Raw genomic sequence first — 24977 nt, 5'->3', positions numbered from 1 at the left:
TCATACATGACTGAGTGATTGAACTGAACTAAACTGATGCATAACTTATTGTTAGTTGGAAAGGTGAAACAATCAGCAGTCATTCTGTTAATTCAACTGATTTTTATTGATCTACAATCATGTAGATACTCCAAGTACTGGCAAATATAACACTGAACAGAACAGGTAAAGCACCTACTTTTAGGGACAAAGGCAGATAAAACAAGTGAAGCTTAAGCATCAGGACCCTCACTTCAGGCCTGTTTCCATGTATTCACGTCTGATATTTTTAGTACATGTGTGAAAGTTCAGATCATTTTCTCCTTCATACCCTAACATATTTCAACAAAGACATCAACAACAAACTGGTTGATAAATGTCATCAGTTCAAAAAGTTTCTGGATTAATCCCTGTAAAAGAAAATTTGAAGTGCCTTGAAATATTATAGCTCCTGTATCATACCGGGGGGCTTCCCTGCTGGCTCAGATGGTAAAGAATCTGCCTGCAATGCAGGTGACCCGGGTTTGATCCCTGGGTTGGGAAGACCCCCTGGAGGAGGAAATGACAACTCATTCCGGTATTCTTGCCTAGAGAATCCCATGGACCGAGGAGCCTGATGGGCTACAGTCATTGGGGTCACAAAGAGTCAGATGACTGAGTAACTAGTGCGTGCATACACGCACACACACACACAAGATACTGGATAACAATCCTGAATATTTACCTGACATTACAAATATGGTATTATGGAAATGAAAGAAACTTTTTTAACTGTAAATAATTTTAAACCTTCAATTTACCATGCCAAAAAAATGAAATACTGTTTAAAAGAATACAATTTCACACTGTTATCAAGTGAAGAGGTGATCAAAAGATGCAGAGCCAAGGCAAAAGATATTACAGGAATATGTCAGGCAATCAGTAAAATGTACGATTTTTTAAAATATTTTTCAGTTTTTAAAACTAGCTTGCTAGGATTACTTTTCTTATTATAAATAGGTATTTAATTTTATATCTGAATGTGTTCTACAATTTTTAAATTTTTTCCTATGGAGACATTCTGCCTCAAATTGTTAAAGTGTCAACCCCTATAAAACTTAACTCTTCAAATATAGATTCTAATAAGGTTGGCAGACAAATGAAAAAGATAAATATTTGTATATAACGTATGAGATAAAGCTCTATTAAGAAAAAAATAACACTGTAAGGGGTTCTGAAAATGCTGCGCAGGTAGTGGGAAATGGAAAGTTATTTTTAACTTGGGATTATATTATGTCTTTTGCTATATAACAAATTATCATACCTAGGGCAATTTAATATACATGTATTGCCTTATCATTTGGGTGAGTCAGGAATTTGGGCATGGCTTCACTGGGATCCTCTGCTTCAGAATCTCTCATAAGACTGCAGTCAAAGGTGCTGGCTTAAGGGGCAGGGGTCTCATCTGAATGCTTAACTGAGGAAGGATCCACTTCTGCTCATTTTAATTGTTGGCAGAATTAATCTTGTCTGGGGCTGTTAACCGAGTGCCTCAATTCCCCATTGGTTCTCAGCTGAAGGCTGCCTTCTATTCCTTGCCCTCTGGGCCTCTCTGTTTTGTCAACAAATGATAACATCTGCCAGCAAGATAGAAGTTATAATTCTATGTCATGTAAATACAAAAGTAATACTCAATGATATTTGATTCTACATTTCAAATCTTCATCTCAGTTGGTTTGAAGTCACAGATCCTGCCCTCAAGGGAAGAGGATCACACCAAAGCACGGGTAGCAGGAGATGGGGCCCACTGGGGACCTGCTGACCACCACAGGTGATGAGGAAAGGCAGCTCTGATAGACTGATGTTTGATGCAGAAACGGGAAGCTCTCTGGGAACAGGGTTCCACGCAGAAGGGACAAAACAAAAGGACAAATGTCAGGGTGAGTTTAAGGAAGAGCCAGGTGAGTGAGCTAAAAAGATAGGGTAGGAGGTGAGGTCAGACAGGATGGGGAGACAATGATTGCGTAACTATTGAGACAAAGCTTACACAGGAGAACAGTATAACATTTCAAGATAGTACATCACAATAAGAGATGCAAATGGTGAGTTAGAAGAAGAGTGTGCAGGCTAAAATGATAGGGGAAAACCAAAAGTCTATAGAGAAATGGCCTGTGAACAGAGATGTAACAAAAGAAAAACTAACTTCAGTTGTGTCTGCTGTCTCCATACATGGACTCGAGATGTGTCAGGCCTATCATGTTAATGAGCAAGCTATTCCACAGGCTCTGACTTGCTAAATGGACACAAATGCTGTTCTGAGGAGGGAAAGGAAGATACAGGAGTTTCTCCTTTCACATAAAAGGAGTTTAATGTTAAAATAGAAAGTGAATTGATGAGCTGGTACCCCAATACTTCACCCCATCCTCTCAGCCACTGGGAGCCAGTGAGTCTGCCAAATAGCAGCTCATCCTCCAACATCATTGTGAAAAAAAGAGAATTTATTGAGTTGTTAGGAAGCGCTAAGTCATAATAAACGGACTTAAGAAGCAATTGCTATAGACTTTTGAAGATGTTGATTGCCTGCAAGGTCAAGAATTGTAAAAGGACATCAAAATCACCTAACAATGTACCACAATACTCTGATACTTGATATGTTTGCTTTGTCACAAAAAAATGACTTGTATTTTTTTGTACAATATATGAACTTTAAAAGATATAACTTGAATTAGTATATATCTGTTTTGTATATGTGCATCTGTGTATGACAGGCTTGTCTTTGAAACACAGCATAGAAAACTGAAAATGTCTGATATCAATATAATCCTATTTCCCCCCGTCTTAGTCTGCTACAGTTGCTGCCAAAACAAGATACACCTGAATGGGTGGCTTTAACAACAGGAATATATTTTCTCATGGTTCTGAAGATCATATTAATATTCCAAGATCAAGGGACCCTTAGGGTTGGTTTCTGGTGATGCCGCTCTTCCTGGCTTGTAGACTTCTGGCTGTGTCCTCATGTGACCTTTCCTCTGTATGTACATGGAGAATGAGAGATTTAGTGTCTCTTCCTCTTCTTAAATGAACACCCATCCTATAAAATTAGGTTCCCACCTTTATGATCTCTTTTAACCCAATTATTGGCTGGGATGGATGGTGCAGTGCCTGCCATAGCAAACTCTGCTAAGTCGCTTCAGTCATGTCTAACTCCTTGTGACCCCATGGACTGTAGCCCACCAGGCTCATCTGTCCATGGAATTTTCCAAGAACACTGGAGTGGGTTGCCGTTTCCTGCTCCAGGGGATCTTCCCGACCCAGAAATTGAACTTGCATCTCCTGTGGCTCCTGTATTGCAGGCAGATTCTTTACCACTTAGCCACCCAGGAAGCCCAACCCAATTGTTAATGCCTCCTTAAAGGTCCTATCTTCATATATAGTTACATTAGGAATTAGGATTTCAATGTGGGAATCTGAGGAAGATACAACTCATCCATAACACCCCCTAAAACTTAACTGCATAGTGACACATTCATTTCTGCAGGGAGGTGATACACATATTTTTTTTAATATGAATGCAGAGTAATTCAGAGAAGGCAATGGCAACCCACTCCAGTACTCTTGTCTGGAAAATCCCATGGAAGGAGGAGCCTGGTGGGCTGCAGTCCATGGGTTCGCAAAGAGTCGGACACGACTGAGCGACTTCACTTTCACTTTTCACTTTCATGCATTGGAGAAGGAAATGGCAACCCACTCCAGTGTTCTTGCCTGGAGAATCCCAGGGGCGGGGGAGCCTGGTGGGCTGCCGTCTATGGGGTCACACAGAGTTGGACACGACTGAAGCGACTTAGCAGCAGCAGCAGAGTAATTATCACATAAATTAATTACGTGCACACACCATTGAAAACAAAGTGGCCATAAAATTACAAAGCAGAATAAATTATGAAATCATGGCCCAGACATCAGCTGAAGCCCCTTTGCTTCTTAAAATTGAAAGATACTTCTTTTGAATCCCTATTCGACCCTTGTAGGAAAATACATTGCTCCCCTAAGATTTGTCTGAACCCCCAGGAGACATCCATTTTCATTGTCATTCAGTCCTCAGTATACAGACCGGGGAGTGTTTCTTCTCTACTCTGACAGGCCTGCTCTTTGGTTTTATCCTATGTACAAGCAAATACATTAGCCCATTGCCGTTTCATGGATGCCGACAGATGACATGAGATTCCTGAGTTAGAGAGCAAGGACTTTATTACTCACAGCATGCAGGCAGTGCAAGCATGTTTACACCAGTTCCCCTTGTGCTTCCCCATGAAGGCTCACAAGGGCCACGGGAGGGGGTCCAAACGGAAGCCTGCACACTCAGTAGGCTGCATTATGAGAGAGGAAAAGTAAATTTGGTGACCTGCTGTTTTACAGCAAGAAGTCAGCACACCCATTCTTTTTGTCCTGGAGAGTGAGATTACCTCGCCCTCAAGGCTTCTCACTACAAACACAACCCAGGCAGACCTCTGTCTGGACTTTGCATTGCTGGCAGACCCACTGTATTGAGTTGAATGGTAGTCCCCCCAAAGATATTTCTATGTCCCAGTCTCTCAAATCTGTGAATATTACCTTATATAGACTGAGAGGCTTTGAACCTGAGGCTTTGAAGATTGCCTCAGGAGGATGTTGGTAGGAACATAAACATCAAAGCCACTTGCAGTGAGGGCTCAGAAGGAAATGAGGAACGTGTTGCTGGAAACTGGAGGAAAGGTGACCCCGGTTTTATAGTGGCAGAAAGTTTGGTCTGATTGTGTCCTCCTGTTGTGTGGGAAGTTTTCAAGCAATGAACTTAGACATTTAGCTGAGGAGATTTCCGAGCAAAATGTGAAGGGGCAGCCTGCCTTTTTCCCTTGTTGAATGTAGTGAAGTGCAAGAGAAAAGATAAGTTGAGGAAAGTATTAAAAAAGAACAGCACTGGATTTCCCTGGTGGTCCAGTGGTTAAGAATCCACCAGCCAATGCTGGAGACACGGGTTCGATCCCTGTTCAGGAAGATTCCACATGCAGCAGGGCGACTAAGCCTGAGCCACAATTACTGAGACTGTGTGCCTCAGCCTCGGAAGCCTGTGCACTCTAGATGCCATGCTCCACAACAAGAGAAGCCACCGCCACGAAAAGGCTGCACACCACAATGAGAGAGTAGCCCCTGCTCGCTGCAGCTAGAGAAAGGCCGCACAGCAATGAAGACCCAGAGCAGCCAAAAATTAATTCATTAATTAATTTTAAAAAAGAACAGTACTTAATGATTTAAGAAATTCCCAGCCTATATCCATAGTTGTTTTAAAAAGCAAACGTTAGGAGACTGATTGTTAGGAGAGAATGCTCTGAAGAGAAGGCCAAGGGTGTGGTAGGAAAATGTTTTGCTGAATGGATTCGGCGTGTGATTCCTGGATCCTCTCAACCATCTCACAGAGGCCAGGAAGTGAGAAAGAGTTATCCAGGAAAGGTCTGTGGAGAGCCCTCTTGTCTAATGGCACAGATCCCCATGACATATAGGAGACCTACAAGGTTTACAGAAATGTTGTCTCAGCAGAAATGCTACTCTCAGACTGAAGGGGAAAGAGAAGCAGAGGCTAGTAGAGCTATTGCAGGCCCAGAGGATGGAGCCTTGACTAATAGAGGGTTATTTTCAGACCTTAAAACCTAATAGAATTTGACCTGCTATGTTAAACTTTCTTGGTACCATTGACTCCTTTATTCCTTCGAATCTCTCCTTTTAAATGGAAAGTTCTATTACATATTTTTACACCATCCTTTTTCAGATGCAGAGAACTTATTTTTGAGGTTAATAGACGCCCAGATTGGGAGAAATCCACCCTAAGATAGACCATACCTGGAGTTTCACCCATCCCTGATCTAGATGAAAGAGTTTCTCCTGGACTCTTCAGCCCAGTTCTGCTGGGAACCTTTGCTGTCCCCTGAGAGAGGTTCTCTATATCTTGGTGACAGCTGCACCTTTCTTCTGTCCTTGCAATGCTCAGCTCACTGCCCTGTGCCCCTGCTTCCGCCAATACCTCTGCAGCTTCTGAGGACCAGTCCACCAGGCATAGGGTAGAGGTGTGCTCCATGCCCTCAGAGCAGTGACACCCTGTGCTGGCACTTTAACAGAGATGCAGGGCTTGGAGTTCATGTGTACGAGTAATGTGGATTTTATTTTTTATTGAGATATAATTGACATATAATATTAGCTTCAAGTATACAGTGCAGTGATTTTTAAAAAAATTTTGATTGGAGTACACTTGACTTACAGTGTTATGTTTCTTTGTTACAGCAAAGTAAATCAGTTATGAAAATATATATATATTTTTTCAGGTTCTTTTTCATATAGGTTATTACAGAACATTGAGTAGAGTTCCCTGTGCCATACAGTGAGTCCTTATTAGGTATCTGTTTTATATATAGTCGTATTTATATGTTGGTGCTTCCAAGTAGCACTAGTGGTAAAGAACCTGCCTGCCACTGCAGGAGATGCAGGTTTGATCCCTGGGTCGGGAAGATCCCCTGGAGGTAGGGCACAGCAACCCACTCCAGTACTCTTGCCATGAAATCCCATGTTCAGAGAAGCCTGGTGGGCTATAGTTCTTAGGGTTGCAAAAAGTCAGACACAACTGAAGCAACTTAGCACAGCACAGCAAAGCACAGTGTGTATAAATTAATCCAAATCTCCTAATTTATCACTCCCCCCCGCCACATTTTCTTTGGTAACTGTAAGTTTGATTTTGAGATCTGTGAGTTGTTTCTGTTTTGTAAATAAGTTTATTTGTATCATTTTTATTAAATTCTATATATAAGTACCATCATATGATATTTGCCTTTCTCTGTCAGACTTACTTCACTTGTATGATAATCTCTGGGTCCATCCATATTGCTACAAATGACAGTTCTTTTATTCTTTTTCTGGCTGAGTAAATATTCCATTGTATGTAAGTATCACATTTTCTTCATTCATTCATCTGTCAGTGGATGTTTAGATTGTTTTCATGTCTTGAAAATTGTAAATAGTACTGCAGTGAACATTGGGGGGTGTGTGTCATTTTGAATTATGATTTTCTCAGGGATATATGCCCAGAAATGGGATCATTGTGTCATATGATAGTTATGGTAGTTCTAATTTTAGTTTTCTAAGGGACCTCCATAGTGTTCTCTATAGTGGTTGTACCAATTTACATTCCCAACAACAGTCTCGGAGGGTTTCCTTTCCTCCGCATCCTCTCCAGATAGTTGTTTGTGGATTTTTTGATGATGGCCATTCTGATTGATATGATGCTGCCGCTAAGTCGTGTCAGTCGTGTCCGACCCTGTGCAGCCCCATAGACGGCAGCCCACCAGGCTCCCCCGTCCCTGGGATTCTCCAGGCAAGAGTACTGGAGTGGGTTGCCATTTCCTTCTCCAATGCATGAAAGTGAAAAGTGAAAGTGAAGTCGCTCAGTCATGTCCGAGTCAGCGACCCCATGGACTGTAGCCTACCAGGCTCCTCAATCCCTGGGATTTTCCAGGCAAGAGTACTGGAGTAGGTTGCCTTCTCTGACTGATATGACACCTCATTGTAATTTTGATTTGCATTTCTCTAATAATTAGTGGATGTTTAGCATCTTTTCATATGTTTTTTGATTATCTTCTTTGGAAGATATATCTTCTTTAGAGAAATGTCTGTTTCGATCTTCCCATTTTTCGACTGAGTTGTTTTCAACACAGTGATTTGATACATGTATATTTGCCAAATGGTTGCCACAGTAAGTCTAGTTAACATCTATTGTTGTTGTTGTTGTTTAATCACTAAGTTATGTCCGACTCTTTGCAACCTCATGGACTGTAGCCTGCCAGGCTCCTCTGTCCATGGGATTTCCCAGGCAAGAGTACTGGAGTGGGTTGCCGTTGCCTCCTCCAGGGGATTTTCCCAACCCACGGATTGAACCCACATCTCCTGAATTGCAGGTGGATTCTTTACTGCTGGTCCACCAGGGAAGCTCTCTTACCACAGTAATTATATATTTTTCTTCTCGTGATAATAACTTTTAAGGTCTATTCCCTTATACATTTTCAAATACACAATACAGTATTATTAACTATAGTAACCAAGCTGTACCTTACATCCCCTGACTTATTTTATATCTGAAAGAGTTCTTATATTTTTGTTAACTATTTAACAGAGGCATTTCCTCCCCTCAAATACCAGCATGCATCTGTGGAATGGGCCAGAATGCCTTAAGAAAGTCCTAATTTAAAATACTCCTCTCTGTCCAATTCTACCTCTTGCTTTTGGTCTTAAATCTGTTAACGTGAATTTTTCCCTTTATCTCTCTGGATCTTTTTGCAAATGAATATCTTCCATGAAAAGCCAGCCCCACCTGCCCTTCAACATATATTCTTAAATTTTGCAATAGCTACACAAATTACTCTCCTCCTTCTACTGCAAATATTTGTCATTAAGCTCTGACAATGATATAGACGTCGACACTTCCCCCCAAAGTTTTGCTGCCAAATATAGAAGGACATGTTTTGTTTAATACTTTTATTTCTGCCCTTTTTTCCAAAAGATTTTTTTCTTTCTGAGCCTCACTACATTTTGAGAACAAAACTGGGTTAACTATATCTCATCTGTAACCTTATAACTTAAAATCAGTTTTCAGAATAAAGTGGGAGAATGAACTCCATATTTGCTGAAACTAATTCTTAAATTATTAAAGTTTCCCAGAAATCTATTTCAGAGATGAGCAGGAACTCTCTAGACAGGAGGTGCTATAAAATTTTTAAATGAGTGGAAGAAAAAAGAAGTTTGCATTAATCAATGTGTTCTTAACAATCTGGTTTGCCTGTGGATATTAAAATGGCAACAAGCCAGGTTATAATCAAGAATGAAAGGCCCCCTTTAATTGTGAACAGAGAGGAAATTAGTTAACCGTCCAGGACCACGCATTGCTTATTTTTACAGTAAGGATGGGTGAGATTCACCGAATACTTGGGCTTGGTTACTGTCAACAAATACACAGCAAGGTCACCTTGGATAAGTACTTCCTGCATTCACAAGCATACACATGAGGACCGGAGGGAAGAGTTACACTCTGGGTAATGACATGACCTAGAAACGCACTGCGTCTAATACAGACCTGGAAAGTATAAATCAATAATCTGTGACTTGCTGGGCCACTTTTTCCCTGTCCCCATTCTCTTCTCTTTCATGTCCCCATAGTATTCAGCAGGATGCTCCTTAGGCCTCGAAAGACCTTGGTCTTCCTCTTTGTGTAGTGAATTCCAGCTCGTCCTCTAAGGTCCGTATAGATTGCCACCTCTTCTATGAATGAAGCCTTCAAATTTAGATTTATCCTCTTCTTCACTCTTGGGTCACGGTTCTTTGTAGCTTTCTGAAATTTAGCATTTATCCCATGATAATATAATTTTGTATTTCTTATTCCAGTTACAAGAATGGAAGCTCAGTGACAGCAGAGGTCTTATCTGTTTGGTTCATTGCTTCTGTCGCTAGGTCAGTTCAGTCACTCAGTCGTGTCCAACTCTTTGCGACCCCATGGACTACAGCACCCCAGGCCTCCCTGTCCATCACCAACTCCTAGAGTTTACTCAAACTCATGTCCATTGAGTCAGTGATGCCATCCAACCGTCTCATCCTCTGTTTTCTCCTTCTCCTCCCACCTTCAATCTTTCCCAGGATCAGGGTCTTTTCAAATGAGTCAGTTCTTCACATCAAGTGGCCAAAATATTGGAGCTTCAGCTTCAATGTCAGTCCTTCTAATGAACACCCAGGACTGATTTCCTTTAGGATGGACTGGTTGGATCTCCTCACAGTCCAAGGGACTCTCAAGAGTCTTCTCCAACACCACAGTTCAAAAGCATCAATTCTTCAGCACTCAGGTTTCATTACAGTCCAACTCTCACATCCATACATGACCACTGGAAAAACCATAGCCTTGACTAGACGGACCTTTGTTGGCAAAGTAATGTCTCTGTTTTTTAATATGTTGTCTAGGTTGGTCATAACTTTTCTTCCAAGGAGCAAGTGTCTTTTAATTTCATGGCTGCAGTCACTATCTGCAGTGATTTTGAAGCCCAAGAAAATAAAGTCTGTCACTGTTTCCATTGTTTCTCCATCTATTTGCCATGAAGTGATGGGACTGGATGTCATGATCTTAGTTTTTTGAATGTTGAGCTTTAAGCCAACTTTTTCACTCTTCTCTTTCACTTTCATCAACAGGCTCTTTAGTTCTTCTTCACTTTCTGCTGTAAAGGTGGTGTTACCTGCGTGTCTGAGGTTATTGATATTTCTCCTGGCAATCTTGATTGCAGCTTGTGCTTCATCCAGCCCAACATTTTGCATGATATACTCTGCACATAAGTTAAAAAGCTTCTGTCCCCAAGACTTAGGAAAATGTCTAGCACAAAGGAATTGGAGAAATATTTTTGAATGATTCATTTCTTAGCATATGGGCATGTTTAGGATGTAAGGAAACAGGATGAACCAAGTAGGTTGTCATTTTCCATATGATTCAGTTAAGTTATGACAGACATAGGAACACATTACTGTAAGCAGTGGGATTGTAAAGAGGAAATAGACATTGAATTAGAATACTTACATTAAATTTGTAAAAGCTAATTAGCCATCATAGGCTAAGTGTGAAATGGTGACATAGTGAGTTGTAAATATATATGTGAAAAAATAAGTACAGAGAACAGAGAGACTTAATCAAAAGGGGCAGGCTCTTTAGGGAGGGATTGATGTATCAGGTAAGAAGAGATTTAGGATCAGTGGGATGAAGGCATTGTGATGGAGAAGATCATGTTTTGTGAGAAAAATGAGCAGACTATTTATGAATAGAAATTCTGGACTATAAGCTTGACATGATGAGCCAGACCAAGACTCAGATCTCAGCCACCAACTGAGTGACAGTGAGCAAGAAAGGTGTCTAACCTCTAATAACCTCCCTAGTTTTGCTGTTTCACAGTGTTGTTGTGGGGATCAAATGAATCAAGATGATTTGGACGTAGGCAGACCAACATAAGCATTAAGAAATAGTAGGCTACACATGGGAGTATACATTATGGTTTATATATTGGAAAAAATATTAGAAGGAAATAGTATATCCAAATTACCTGTACTTGCATTAGAATGATAGGATTATGAATTATCTTCTCTTAATTTTGCCTATATTCATATAGGCAAAATTGATGATATATACATATCATCATCAAATAACATATATTCATTAAAAATTTACTTCATACAACAAATATTATCCTAGGTGCTGAGAAAATAGGAGTGAATAAAAGAAATAAGGTCTGGACTCTCTCTCTCTTTTTTTTTTTTTTTTTTTTAGGTCTGGACTCTTAAGTCGCTTAGGTTTTACTAGGCAAGCAGAGACAAAACAGTGCAGATACACAAGATCATTTCGGATGTTAAGTGCAGTGATAGTAGCATGATGATCGAGGAGGACGTAAACTGGTAGATGAGTCAGGGGCAGTCTCTACAAGGATAGCAGAGACCTATTTGAGCAAAGATCTGAATGATGGATAGATGGCAGGACATAAATACTGAGTTGAGAAGAGTGCTCTAGGCAGTGGGTCTGGATGCTCCAAAGGCCATAAGCAGAGTGAACTGGATGTGTTCAAGGGACAGAAGGAGAGCCATTGTGGCTGGAATACAGTGATTGGAGAGGGTGGTGAAAAGTGAAAGTCACCAGATACATAGGGGCCAGATCATGAAGGACTTTTGAAACTGTGGTAAGGAAATTAGATTTTATTCTCAGACATTGGGGGTATTTTAAGCAGAAAGATGATATGATTTACATTTTAACTAATATTTTATATATGTGTGTAAGATAATCATGATGGTGTGATCACTCACCTAGAGCCAGACATCCTGGAATGTGAAGTCAAGTGGGCCTTAGGAAACATCACTACAAACAAAGCTAGTGGAGGTGATGGAATTCCAGTTGAGCTATTTCAAATCCTGAAAGATGATGCTGTGAGAGTTCTGCATTCAATATGCCAGCAAATTTGGAAAACTCAACAGTGGCCACGGGACTGGAAAAGGTCAGTTTTCATTCCAATCCCAAAGAAAGGCAATGCCAAAGAATGCTCAAACTACCGCACAATTGCACTGATCTCACACGCTACTAAAGTAATGCTCAAAATTCTCCAAGCCAGGCTTCAGCAATACGTGAACCGTGAACTTCCAGATGTTCAAGCTGGTTATAGAAAAGGCAGAGGAATCAGAGATCAAATTGCCAACATCCGCTGAATCATGGAAAAAGCAAGAGAGTTCCAGAAAATCATCTATTTCTGCTTTATTGACTATGCCAAAGCCTTTGACTGTGTAGATCACAATAAACTGTGGAAAATTCTGAAAGAGATGGCAATACCAGACCACCTGACCTGCCTCTTGAGAAACCTATATGCAGGTCAGGAAGTAGCAGTTAGAACTGGACATGGAACAACAGACTGGTTCCAAATAGGAAAAAGAGTACGTCAAGGCTGTATATCGTCACTCTGCTTATTTAACTTATGTGCAGAGCACATCATTAGAAAGAATGGGCTGGATGAAGCACAAGCTGGAATCAAGATTGCTGGGAGAAATATCAATAACCTCAGATATGCAGATGACACCACCCTTATGGTACAAAGTGAAGAAGAACTAAGGAACCTCTTGATGAAAGTGAAAAAGGAGAGTGAAAAGTTGGCTTAAAGCTCAACATTCAGAAAATGAAGATCATGGCATCTGGTGCCATCACTTTATGGCAAATAGTTGGGGAAACAGTGTAAACAGTGGCAGACTTTATTTTTTTGGGCTGCAAAATCACTGCAGATGGTGATTACAGCCATGAAAGTAAAAGACCCTTACTCCTTGGAAGGAAAGTTATGACCAACCTAGATAGCATATTAAAAAGCAGAGACATTACTTTGTCAACAAAGGTCCATCTAGTCAAGGCTATGATTTTTCCAGTAGTCATGTATGGATGTGAGAGTTGAACTATAAAGAAAGCTGAGGGCCAAAGAATTGATGCTTTTGAACTGTGGTGTTGGAGAAGACTCTTGGGAGTCCCCTGGACTGCAAGGAGATCCAACCAGTCCATCCTAAAGGAAATCAGTCCTGGGTGTAGAAGGATTGATGTTGAAGCCGGAGCTCCAATACTTTGGCCACCTGATGCGAAGAGCTGACTCATTTGAAAAGACCCTGATGCTAGGAAAGATTGAGGGCAGGAGGAGAAGGGGATGACAGAGGATGAGATGATTGGATGTCATCACCGACTCAATAGACATGAGTTTGGGTAGACTCTGGGAGTTGGTGATGGACAGGGAGGCCTGGGGTGCTGTAGTCCATGGGGTTGCAAAGAGTTGGACACGACTGAGTGACTAAAGTGAACTGAACTGATACATGTTCATGTATATATGTATACACATAGTATATATATAAATGTATATGCACACATACATGTATATATATATGTAGTAAAATCTAACTGCTAGGTGATAAAATGTAGCCTATCATGATTTCATGTCATGACATGATCTGCCAATGTCTAATTAATGGGGAGAAAATGAGGTCATTTCATATATATATATATATATATATATATATATCCATATCCATATGTGGCTTTTCAAGCATTATATATTTTAAAAGGGGACAGTTTGCATTACCTCCCCAAACTTTTACTGATTTGTTAGATAATTTGTAACATATTTAAATAAGATTTACTGAGTTCTGTACTATGGGGCAAAGTTAAGCTCTTGATTGGAAACACCAGTATTCCGAATGTCAGTTCTGGTTCTCTGCTTCCAATACTGTGTTATTTTCACTTGCATTTAATTTCCTGAAAAGGATAGTGGAGTGGTGTATTTGAAAAAATGATATTAAAGAGAAAATTTGCAAATGTAAAGCTGTGTAGTGTTTGCTTTAGAGTGTTTGAAAATTGTTTGTCCTTCTCTTCCTGACAGCACATTATTTCTAAAAAAAATAGCCAATAATGAGCTGTGCACTCTAGAGTGAACACACCTATGGTGGAATGATTTTGGCATGTGAAGAGGGACATCAACTACTTTCATTCCCCAAAGCTTCATTACTGACCTCGTTATTCCTTTGGAGCACATTTCTGAATCTGCTCCCGAAGTACAGGGGCATAATAGGAGAGCCAGCCCTTTTCCTCCATCCTTTCAATGCCAGAAACAATAATGCACTTTCAGTGTTGCCCAGAAAGTAGAGTATTCCTTTGTGAAGACACATAGTTATCAGCTGACAGTTGACATAGTTGATGTCAGTTTTGAAGGACTCACATTGCCTTCAGTGTCTGCAAAGATAACTACTGGTCTCAAACAGCTTGAAGCCTGTTCCCATCTCTATGCACTAAGTCGATTCAGTCATGTCTGACTCTTTGCAGCCCCATGGACTGTAACCCACCAGGCTCCTCTGTCCATGGGGCTTCTCCAGGCAAGAATACTGGAGTGGGTTGCCATTTCCTTCTCCAGGGGATCTTCCCAACCCAGGAATCAAACCCACGTCTCTTATGTTTCCTGTACTGGCAGGCAGGTTCTTTACCACTAGTGCCACCTGGGAAACCCCATCCCATCTCTATGGAGAACATTAATGTCCACACTACCTTCTTTCTCCAGAATGCAGTACAGCCAGTGTCAATGCCATCAGTGTCAGAGAGGCTGGTCTTCATTACCCCCTCTTTTCCCTCTTTTCTTTCCAACAAAAACAAGGTTTTTCAAAAAGATCTATCCAGGTTTTATCCTATCAGGGCCTTTGTTGTTTTTGAAAGTGAATATTGTTTCTCAAGTATTCAGAAAGAAACATCAAAAAGCAAAACCACTTCTGTAGTTCCTGCTGGAATAAAACACATGACCCCTTTCCCTACATTTTCATCCTCAAAAGTGATCCCTTCTGAAAGAAATGAAACAATTTTCAAGCAGCTGTGTGGTTTTTTTTAACCTCCTTTGATGTAGTCAGCAATGTTTTTCCAGCAGACATTTCATATAGAGTTCATGTCAAGATTTTCAGGAGAAAAAGAAGATAACCCTCTGACCCTGCCTTCGGGTGGCTTAGAGTCTTCTTGCATTAGGAAGGACAAATAGAACCAGAGTTACTTAAGAATCTGTAAAGGTAATATGTGGTTTAAGAGTTCAAGCTCTTCAGTCAGACAGCCTTATCCTGGCCTTCCCTTTTGACCTTCTACCTGTATTTCCAACAACTTCAGAAATTTCTGCAAAGCAAGTATAATAATAGCAATCATATTCTAGAGTTGCCATGAGGCCAAATGAAATAGTGAATCGTGCACATAACGTATTTAGCTTGCTTCCAGGGCCTCAAATTAATACTTAAAACTCTTGGTAAACATTGATGGAGAATAATTATTATTTCAACCAGTTTTTTTTTAAGTGGCCTTTGAGAATTATATTACAACCTTATATTCACAAAATGTAAATATGGACTGTTTTCATTTTTCTTTAATAGGCATTTTAAACTGTTGTGTGGCATACAACGTTGGTCTCCCAAAAGCAAAGATATTTTCTGGTCCTTCAAGTGAACAGTTTGGCTATGCAGTGCAGCAGTTTATAAATCCAAAAGGCAACTGGTAAGAACATTCTTTATCTTTTCAGTAAAGTCATTAAATAAATTTAATATTTGACTACAATTGCTTGTTCAGATTGATGCATGAAAATGTTATTAATTGGTAGCCCTCAAATATGCTTAAATGAAGAATTTTTCTTTCAGACTTGGTAAATATCAGATTGATAATTAATGAAATGACTTAGAAGTACTTTAAAAAAAAAAACACCTAGATAGTTTTCTCTAAATATTCCTTTGTGAATTCATAATACCAGATTTTGACCATTTGATGATAGATAAACAGAGAGACAGGTAGGTAGATGGATAGATTTGTCTTCCTTTCTTACTCTGTAAACTGGTATCCATTAGGTTTTATAAGTGTTCTACTAGCTAATGCTACCTCTGGACCATTTCTAGATGGCAGAATTGTTCCCTACATTTTCTCCTTCAGCAAAGCTTTGTCTACTGGCTTCATTTAAAGTCAGCATTCCCTACTCCAGGTAACCAAGGGTCCCTGCAAACATTCATGCTCCCTGTTGCAGCAGAAAACTCCAGGCAGATCCTGGCTCATTTAGAGCTTTTTCTGATGATTAAATAGGCAGTTATTAGCTTATCAAATAAGGGCTATAATTTATACCCCTTTTCCTGCATGAACTTATGTCTGGTGCTCTAAAAAAGTGGAATTCAAACAAACATTCAGGATCCCAATGATTGACATTTTGGTGTGTGCCTATCTGTATGATAGGGAAACAAAATGAAATGATACTCAAGAGCGTAGTATGTCTGTGACGGCATCGTAGAGGAGGTGAATCATGAGCTGGGTCTTAAGAGTGGAGGTGAACAAGCAGGAGAAGAGTAGTAACTCGTTCCTGCTTCAGAGCTTTGGTGCACTGCTTTTCTCCTAGAAGGGACTGTCTTCGGAAGATCTTGGCTCTTATCTCTGTTTCAGCTCAGATGCCTCCTTCTCAAAGAGACCTTTCAGAACCAACCTGTTTGAATTAGCACTTCATATCCGCTCTCAGTTGTCTCTAGCCTTTTATTTTCTTAAAAGCCATTGTTACTATCTGAAATCACCTTTATGTGTTTGTACGCCCATGACCCATCTTCTGCTCTGTCTCTGAGTGTAGGCACCTTGCTTTGGGCACTGGTGTGTGCTCAGAACCCAGAGTGGCAGCTGCTGTGGAGTAGAGGGTCAGTAATTATTTTCCTGATTACTGAATGAAAGTCCTAGTTCCACCTGGTTCACTCGAGGTAGTCTGCAAAGTGATGTCTTGTAGACCGACTGACATAGAAGCTGAACAAGACCTTCAGACGAGTTCTGATGGTCCACTTCGTAAGCTTGGCCTTGCTGAGGACAACCTGGCATTAAACTTGAGGTGATTCTTTTTAAGTAACAGTTTTTCTGGGGCAGAGAAAGAGCCACCATCAGCAATAGATGCTATTAGAGATGTCAAGGATTGCTGGCAGCTCAGCCACTGGCCACTTTGTGGGTTGGAAGTTACCCAAAGAGACAGAGGTGACAGAGATCTAGCAGGCAGAGTCCTGGCCAAGTGGGCCCTGTCTCCTTTCTCTCTCCAGGATTCCCTTTAAGTGCAGAAAGCATTGCTAGAAGACAAACACATTCCAGGGAGCTCTGCTCAATACTAGGTCATAAGCTGAATGGGAAAAGAATTTGAAAAAGAATAGATGTATGCATATGTATAAATGAATCACTTTGCTGGACACCTGAAACTAACATAACATTGCTAACCAACTGTACTCCAATATAAAATAAAAATGTTTAAAAAGACAAATGTATTAATTTGTGGTGAGAATCTGGTGCTGACAGGGTTGTTTCAAGACCAAGGACACCAGACATTTCTAAATCCTGCCTTGACCTTCTCAGGACATTACGGAAAGATACATCAACACAGAGCTTTCTGTTACATGTATGGTAAAGCTTATCAAGGACTTCTTTCCTCAAGCCTAGTATAACCACCAGCTGGTATGTGCATACCCCACCCCCAGGAAGCAGAGAAGGGGAGGTCTTACCTGGGGGCTACACCCTGTGGGGGTGTGAAGCAGGAAGAAAAGAGAACATAAGCTGGCCTGACATGCTAGCCTAGGTCCCTCCCTGATCTGGCCTCCTAACATCCAAGTCATGGATGTGATCTAATGCACCACAGGCTGGATGCTATATGAGGGGCAGAAAGTATAAAGCATGGACCTTGACTTTAAGGCGTGTGGAATAGAGTCCGTGAGGAGGATGGATGTGCAGATCAGGCAGCCATGAATAATGCCAGGGGCATAAATGCCAACCCCCACAGTCAACAGCATTTGCGTTCCTCTAGTGCCACTTGCTGTATTAACTTACTGTCGAGAGCTCATTTTCCCTTCCTGAGACCTGAGATGCTAGAAGAACAGGGTTCCTTCCTGACTGCTCTCACTAGTTGACACCACCTGGGTTCCTTGCCCAGGGGGCAGGGCTGGGGCAGGATCCAGGTGTGAGTGGGTTTTCCCGCTGCAGTGCTGGGGTGGCCGAGGTTAGGACCAGCAGCTTTCATGACTTTCAGGATCAAGGAAAATACTGTGAAACTTGGAATGCAGAATGGCCTATTTGTTTTGACAGTTGGCACTGTGCCCCTCCCCACTCCTAATTTATGACAATCGCACAGACATTATGGGAGTAGCAGATGTGGGAAAGACTGTTTTAACATTAACTTTCCTTCTGATATTAATCAAGTTAACTTTGGGCACAGAAAGTGATATTACTATGAATTCCTTTAATAACTATGAGTCTTTTTCCCTTAGACTTTATATATGTAATACACACATCTCTCTATTTTTTTAACTCCCTTACTGTAAAAAGGGAGTACAAAAATAAAGCTGCTGTGCTGGTAGTTTTCTCCTCAGCTCACTTTGACTTTCTTTACAATCTGTCTTTTTGAACCCAAACTTCATCTCTCAGCTCTTTCCTGCCCTCTGAAAACTCACTTAAAGCTCTAGCCTGAGTTTTCTTAAGTCACACTCTGCTCTTTTCAAAGTACAGACTTTATCTGTTCCATATGCCCCATGTTTCTAAGAATGTATTGGCATATTTTGCACAGGGATCTATAAGATTTTAACAAAATGATCATGAATCCTTTGCTGGTTTTATTTATTATACTTTTATTACACTGTGGACTTTTACTTTAAAAACAGTAGTGATATGCTTTGAAAGTTCCTGAAACTTTTTCATGGTCTCTTATGAGCTGGATGATTTTAAAAGCATGATTACCTCCCAAGTAGAGCTCCACAGCACTCCTCTTCCTGTAAGTAAAGCTGTGGTCTGTTCTCCCTCCAGTGTAGGCAAAGGGTCACCCTACTTTGGAGCCGTCATTTTATATACAGGATGTTCAGATGTGGGTGGTGCAATCCTTATCACAGTTGTACAAAGGACTGTGATACATTTAAAGTCATTTCCTGGAAGCTGGTGGTGATACGTACTGTTTCTGTTTGTCTAATCTGAGGGCCTGTCTCAAGAATCATCTGAACTCATTGTATGACTCAAAAATCTTAGAACACTGCAATCTCTTGTGTGACGAGGACTGTCTGGGATTGAGGGTATTTCCAGTTGTAGAAATGTACTTTCTTGTTGTAGTGAGGACCAGTGCATACTTGCTCTTTAAAAGGAGAAATATAATGAATTGTGTCATGCTCTCTCAGTTGCTCAGTCATATCCAACTCTGTGACCCTTTGGAGCCCGCCAGGCTCCTCTCTCCGTGGAATTTTTTGGCAAGAGTACTAGTGTGGGTTGCCATTTCCTCCTTCAGGGGATCTTCCCAACCCAGGGAAGAGTTTTCTTAAGTCACACTCTGCTATTTCAAGGTACAAACTTTATCTGTTCCATGTGCCCCATGTTTCTAAGAATGTATAGGCATATTTTGCACAGGGATCTATAAGATTTTAACAAAATGTTCTTGAGTCCTTTGCTGGGTTTTATTTATTATACTTTTGCATCTCCTGTGTCTCCTGCATTGCAGGTAGATTCTTTGCCACTGAGCCATCAGGGAAGCCCTGAACATATTTCATAGCCAAAAATAAAAACCCTTCCATCTATATATATTATAGATTCTACCTTTTAAGTAAGAAAAATTGTAGTAAAGCATTATGTGTATTATAAATATAACAGGGTATATGAGATACCTCTTATAAGGGAATTTTAGATAAACAATAGAGAAGTAACATTCAATTCTGCACAAACAGCAATGATTATGCCTTATAGTATATTGGCAATATCAATACTAGTAAATTCTTAGCCAACACATAATACTCATGATGACTCTAAGAGTTTTGTCAAATTATTACCCATTTTATAAGTGATAAAGGGGTGAGACTTAGAAAGCTTTGTTAGTCGTCTAAGTTTACAGAGCTAAGAAGTAACAGGCATAGGGTAGATTACTACAAGCACCTTCCCCGGTGGCTCAGAGGTAAAGAATCCACCTGCAGTGCAGGAGCCACAAGAGACATGTGTTCAATCCCTGAGTCAGGAAGATCCCCTGGAGGAGGGCATAGCAACCCACTCCAGTACTTTTGCCTGGAGAATCCCACAGACCGAGGGGTCTGGTGGGCTACAGTCCATAAAGTCTCAAAGAGTTGGACACGACTGATGTGACTTAGCATGCACACACACAGATTAGTACAGAAATAAGGTGTTCCAAGTGGGCATGTTTTTTCAAGTGTCCAGGGAAGAACATGGGAGAATGTAATTGGCATTTATAAATAATATTTAAATATAATTTCCATGTGAAGTTTATAAAGTAAGATGAACTTCATTCAGCATTTTGAATTAAAAATTGTTATAAAAAGTGTTACCTGGGATGACAGGTCCCATCTGTCTTTTCATTCTCTGATAGACAGAGATTTGTCAGATAAGCCAAGAGCTAGAACAAAAGGGTTTTTATCCTCAGCTTCCCCACCATCAGCTGGGTGACTTTGGAAGAGTAACAGAGCCTCTCTGGATCACAAAGAAAAAGGCATCCTGACCAAACCAGAAGTTTTTAGTGCCTTGTGAGAGAATAAAAGTAAAGCACTTCAAAAACTAAACTACTGTGCATATATGAGATACTCTCATTGCTGCTGCTAAGCCACGTCAGTCGTGTCCGATTCTGTGCGACCCCATAGACAGCAGCCCACCAGGCTCCCCCTTCCCTGAGATTCTCCAGGCAAGAACACTGGAGTGGTTTGCCATTTCCTTCTCCAATGCATGAAAGTGAAAAGTGAAAGTGAAGTCGCTCAGCTGTGTCCGACTTTTAGTGACCCCAAAACTGCAGCCTACCAGGCTCCTCTGTCCATGGGATTTTCCAGGCAAGAGTACTGGAGTGGGGTGCCATTGAGCTCTGTGTAAACACATTTAGAAGCAAAATCAGGATTTTTAATGACTCGTTCCTCCCCACCTCTGTCCACCCACCACTTCCTCCTCGGCCATTTCTCTTCTGTCACGGATTAGCTCCCATGCAATATTAGATTAATTTTGGTCCATTTCTTCTTCTTCCTGGCCAAGAATGCTATTCTGATCCCTTTTCCAAAATAATCATCTTTGTCTTTCATTATACAGCCTTTAGATATCAGCCAATATCATCCTTTATATCTCTTCATAAAGATAAAATTCTCTTGCTATTAGGTTTTTCTGGCAGTGCCATTTAACATGCTTACTTTGTTTATTCATAAGGTTTGCTTTTATTTTAAATCCATGACATATATATTTCTTTTTGTTTTATTACATTTTAGTTATTTTCACCAACTTCTAACTTAGTCATATTTTTGACTCTACAAAGGCTTAGAAGTCTGACTGTAATATATTCTTGTATTTTTAAGTTTAAAAAACTTACCGTTAATATTTTTATGGCTAATTATTCTGCTATTGTCATATACTTAAACTAACACTATTACTAGGTCTGCAAAGTGGTGTGTCTCCTGTCAACAATGACTTTCCCATGGCTGGCAGTAGGGCCAGGGTAGATGGGCAACCAAGTTCCTTTCAGAGCTCCATAGACCACTCCAGTGTTGATTTACCTATCTTTGTCACACCATAGTTGCTAATTTTTTTCCACTAAGTTAAAATCATCTTTATGGCTACATTTTTTTCAATGATTTGCGTTATATTAGAAAAGGCACTTTAAATATTCCCTGCTCCAACTAACTTCTTCCTTCCCCAGCTCTGGACACAAATTTGTATGTGTATCCACAAACAGGGTCACACATACATGCCCACCTTTTGTGACTTGCCTGTGGAATAGATCTTCTGAGCCAGAGACTCTGGAGACCTTCAATGATCTGTGAAAATCCTCCATGCCTCGCCGCCTCAGTCAGTTCAGTTCAGTTGCTCAGTCATGTCTGCAGCACACCAGGCCTCCCTGTCCATCACCTACTCCCGGAGTTTTCCCAAACTCATGTCCATTGAGTCGGTGATGCCATCCAGCCTCTCATCTTCTGTTGTCCCCTTCTCCTCCCGCCTTCAATCTTTCCCGGCATCAGGGTTTTTTCAAAAGAATCAGTTTTTCACATCTAGCCTCACCACCTAGTCTTATCATTTTAAGCTTCCCTCTGTGTTAATGCCTGAAGGTCTGTTTTCAGAACAAGTTCATTCATGATGGTGCTGGGACACACACACACGTTCCCACCCACCCCCCCCTTTCTGGTGGATTCTTGTCTGAAACTTTCCATCCATTGACTCTGTCTTAAGAAGGATCTGGTAAATGCTAAGTGGCATAGGTGGGACCTATTTGTTAATTTGGTTAGGACCCAGATGATGGAACCACAGTGAGTAGCTCTCCTGGAAGGGTTCTAAGCCAGCTTAGTATGACAGAAAGAACTGGAGGTTTGGAGTGAAAGGACATAGGTGCACATCTAGGCTCTGTTGCCAATCAAACTCTTAGAGTTGAATTTCTTTATATGGAAACAGGAATATTTCCTTATGTGCCTTATAAACCATAGTTTACAAATATTGTTGCTTTTCCAGTTCTTTCCATTGATAGCTATCTGCTGAAGCATCTATTTAAAAGGTACTGTCTCGTGGACTTTGAGACATAAAAATGTGTGACCTTAAAAGCATTCCTTTCCTCCCCACCGGGGCACAAGCATGTGGAATTTATATCGTCACAAGGCATTAAATTGACTGTTTTGGCTTTTGATTTTAACTTCAGGAAAACTTCATGTTGGATGAGTCAGTGTAACAGAATCAGTTTTTATTGATTCATTTGCTTCCAGTGCAAAAGCTGATTTCCAGGGTTTTGTGAGATAAAACTATAATAGGCTTAAGATGTTCTAGCAATAATGGGGTCAGTGGACTCTGCGTCGGGGGACTGAAAGATCTTGAGGATGTAGCCATCCCACTATTTGAGGAAGCAGCCTGGCAGCCAGAGAAGTCTGGGGCAGCATAATGAGGCCAGGAGGCTAAAATTGCCTTGAAACATATGCTAGAGTTTAGCTAGTAAATTATAGTAGTGGTGCTTCCCAAACAAGAGCTAAAAATGAACTCTTACCTGTCTTCTTCCTTCCTAGAGATGGGAAATCGTTACAGGTGAATTCTTCCCATGGCAAACTCCTTTTATGTTCCAAGCAAGTAGCCATATGGAACTCACTGGACTCCTTGTGTTGTCAGTGGCCTGGAACTAAACAGTATAAGGAATAATATTTATATTTATAAGCTATAGGCTTTGAAATGCCTCATCTTAATGTGGGTGTTACATTTAGTAGGCTTCTACTGCCAGACAAAACAACTCTGTGGGTGGCTGATAGACATTTCCAACTGAAAATACCTCCCTCTGAACTTCTGAGCTTCCTTTGCTGGAGTCTTGCCCTACTGACCATATCCTCCTTATCTGACAATGGCCACTTGGTTACTTTTAATTCTTGCCGACAACCTTGGGGTTACCCTTTGCTTTGTTTTTATTCAAAAACTAACTTCTCAAGAAATACTGCTGGTCCTACCTTCAAAATAGATTTACAATATATTGTTACCACCTTGTCACCACCTTCCCTCTGCCAGCCCCACAGGAGCCTGGCATCAGCTCTTGCCTGCGTTGTGCCACATGCCTTCTAAGTGCTTCACCTGCTCCACCTTCACTCCCATGCAATCATTCTCAACAGAGGAACCTTCAAAATCCTCCTAAAAAGTGTCAGATCGTCTCAATCCTGTACTCAAAACCCTCCAGTGGCTTTCTCATATTTCCACTCAGAGGAAAAAACAAGTCCTTACAGTTTCATACAAGGCTCTCTGTGATCCAGGCCCATTACTAACATGACCTCATCTCCCACCATTTCCCCCTCGTGCATTCTGTGCCAGCCACAGGGCTTTGCACCTGTTGTTCTCATAGTCAGGACTTCTCTTCCACCAGAGTCTTAAGATGTTACTCCTTTCCCTCCTTCAACTCTTTACGTAAACGTCACCTCCTCAGTGACACTTTCCTGGCCCTCCAAAAAAGATTGTAACACCCTCCACCCCACACTCTTGACTCTGCCCTCCTCACTTGTCCCACAAAGTACTGATCACCGTTACCATATGTCTTACTTGCTCATTACATTTATTGTCTGTTTCTCCCCCTAGAAGGTAACTTCTGTGAGGCCATAATTTTTTAATTTTATGTATTTATTAATATGTTTATTTATTTTTAGTTGTACTGGGCATGGGCTTTCTAGCAGAGGCAAATGGGGCCACTCTTTGTTGCAGCTTCTCATTTTGATGACTTCTCTTGTCGTGAAGCATAGGCTTTAGGTGCATGGGCTTCAGCAGCTGTAGCACAAGGGCTACAGGCATTCCAGCTCTAGAACGCAGGCTCAGGAGTTGTGCAGCATGGGTATATCTGCTCCATGCATGTGGAATCTTCCCAGACCAGGGATAGAACCCAAGTCCCCTGCATTGGCAGGCAGACTCTTATCCACTGTACCACCAGAGAAGTCTGGGGCCGTAAATTTTTGACTAATTTAGTCACTAATGTATCCCCAGTGCCTAGAATTGAGTCTGGCACATAGTTTGCCTGGCTACCATGTACAGCTTCACAGGTTGTACACTGCACAAGGCCCAGGCACACCATTCATGTGGGAATGGAACTCCTTAGAGTTGTACAACATGTCAGTCTCCTAGGACCTCAAGAAACATGTATTGAATCAAATAAAACATGCTTTGCCCTAGTATTCTAAGTGCACCTCTGTTGGTAATCTCTGGGAAAATCTCTAGTATCAAAGAAATGCTTGGAGAGTTTAGAGACTCACAGACCAAAGGAAGATATTTATAACAGCCCCTGGATTGTGGGTTTAAAACTACCTACACCACCATAAATACTATTTACTAACTAAACAAAGTATTTTGAATTCCACTGGAGGTGGGCAAATTGGCTATGTTTTGAAACTCTATATAATCACTATTTTCCCACAAGATAATTGAACAGTAAGTGTTATTTTAA

At 40.8% G+C, this 24977-nt stretch overlaps 1 protein-coding gene across 1 annotated transcript in view; it reads left to right on the top strand.

The window, feature by feature from the left end:
* Positions 1-24977, top strand: part of ITGA2 (integrin subunit alpha 2) — a 104693-nt gene that overhangs the window by 15204 nt on the left and 64512 nt on the right. The window contains exon 2 of the mRNA XM_052659261.1: positions 15460-15580. Within this exon, the coding sequence (XP_052515221.1) occupies positions 15460-15580 (121 nt within the window). The remainder of the gene's footprint in view (positions 1-15459; positions 15581-24977) is intronic.

Source organism: Budorcas taxicolor, chromosome 20, assembly GCF_023091745.1.
Source record: "Budorcas taxicolor isolate Tak-1 chromosome 20, Takin1.1, whole genome shotgun sequence".
NCBI lineage: Eukaryota > Metazoa > Chordata > Mammalia > Artiodactyla > Bovidae > Budorcas > Budorcas taxicolor.
This window is presented reverse-complemented; position numbering and strand designations above follow the sequence as displayed.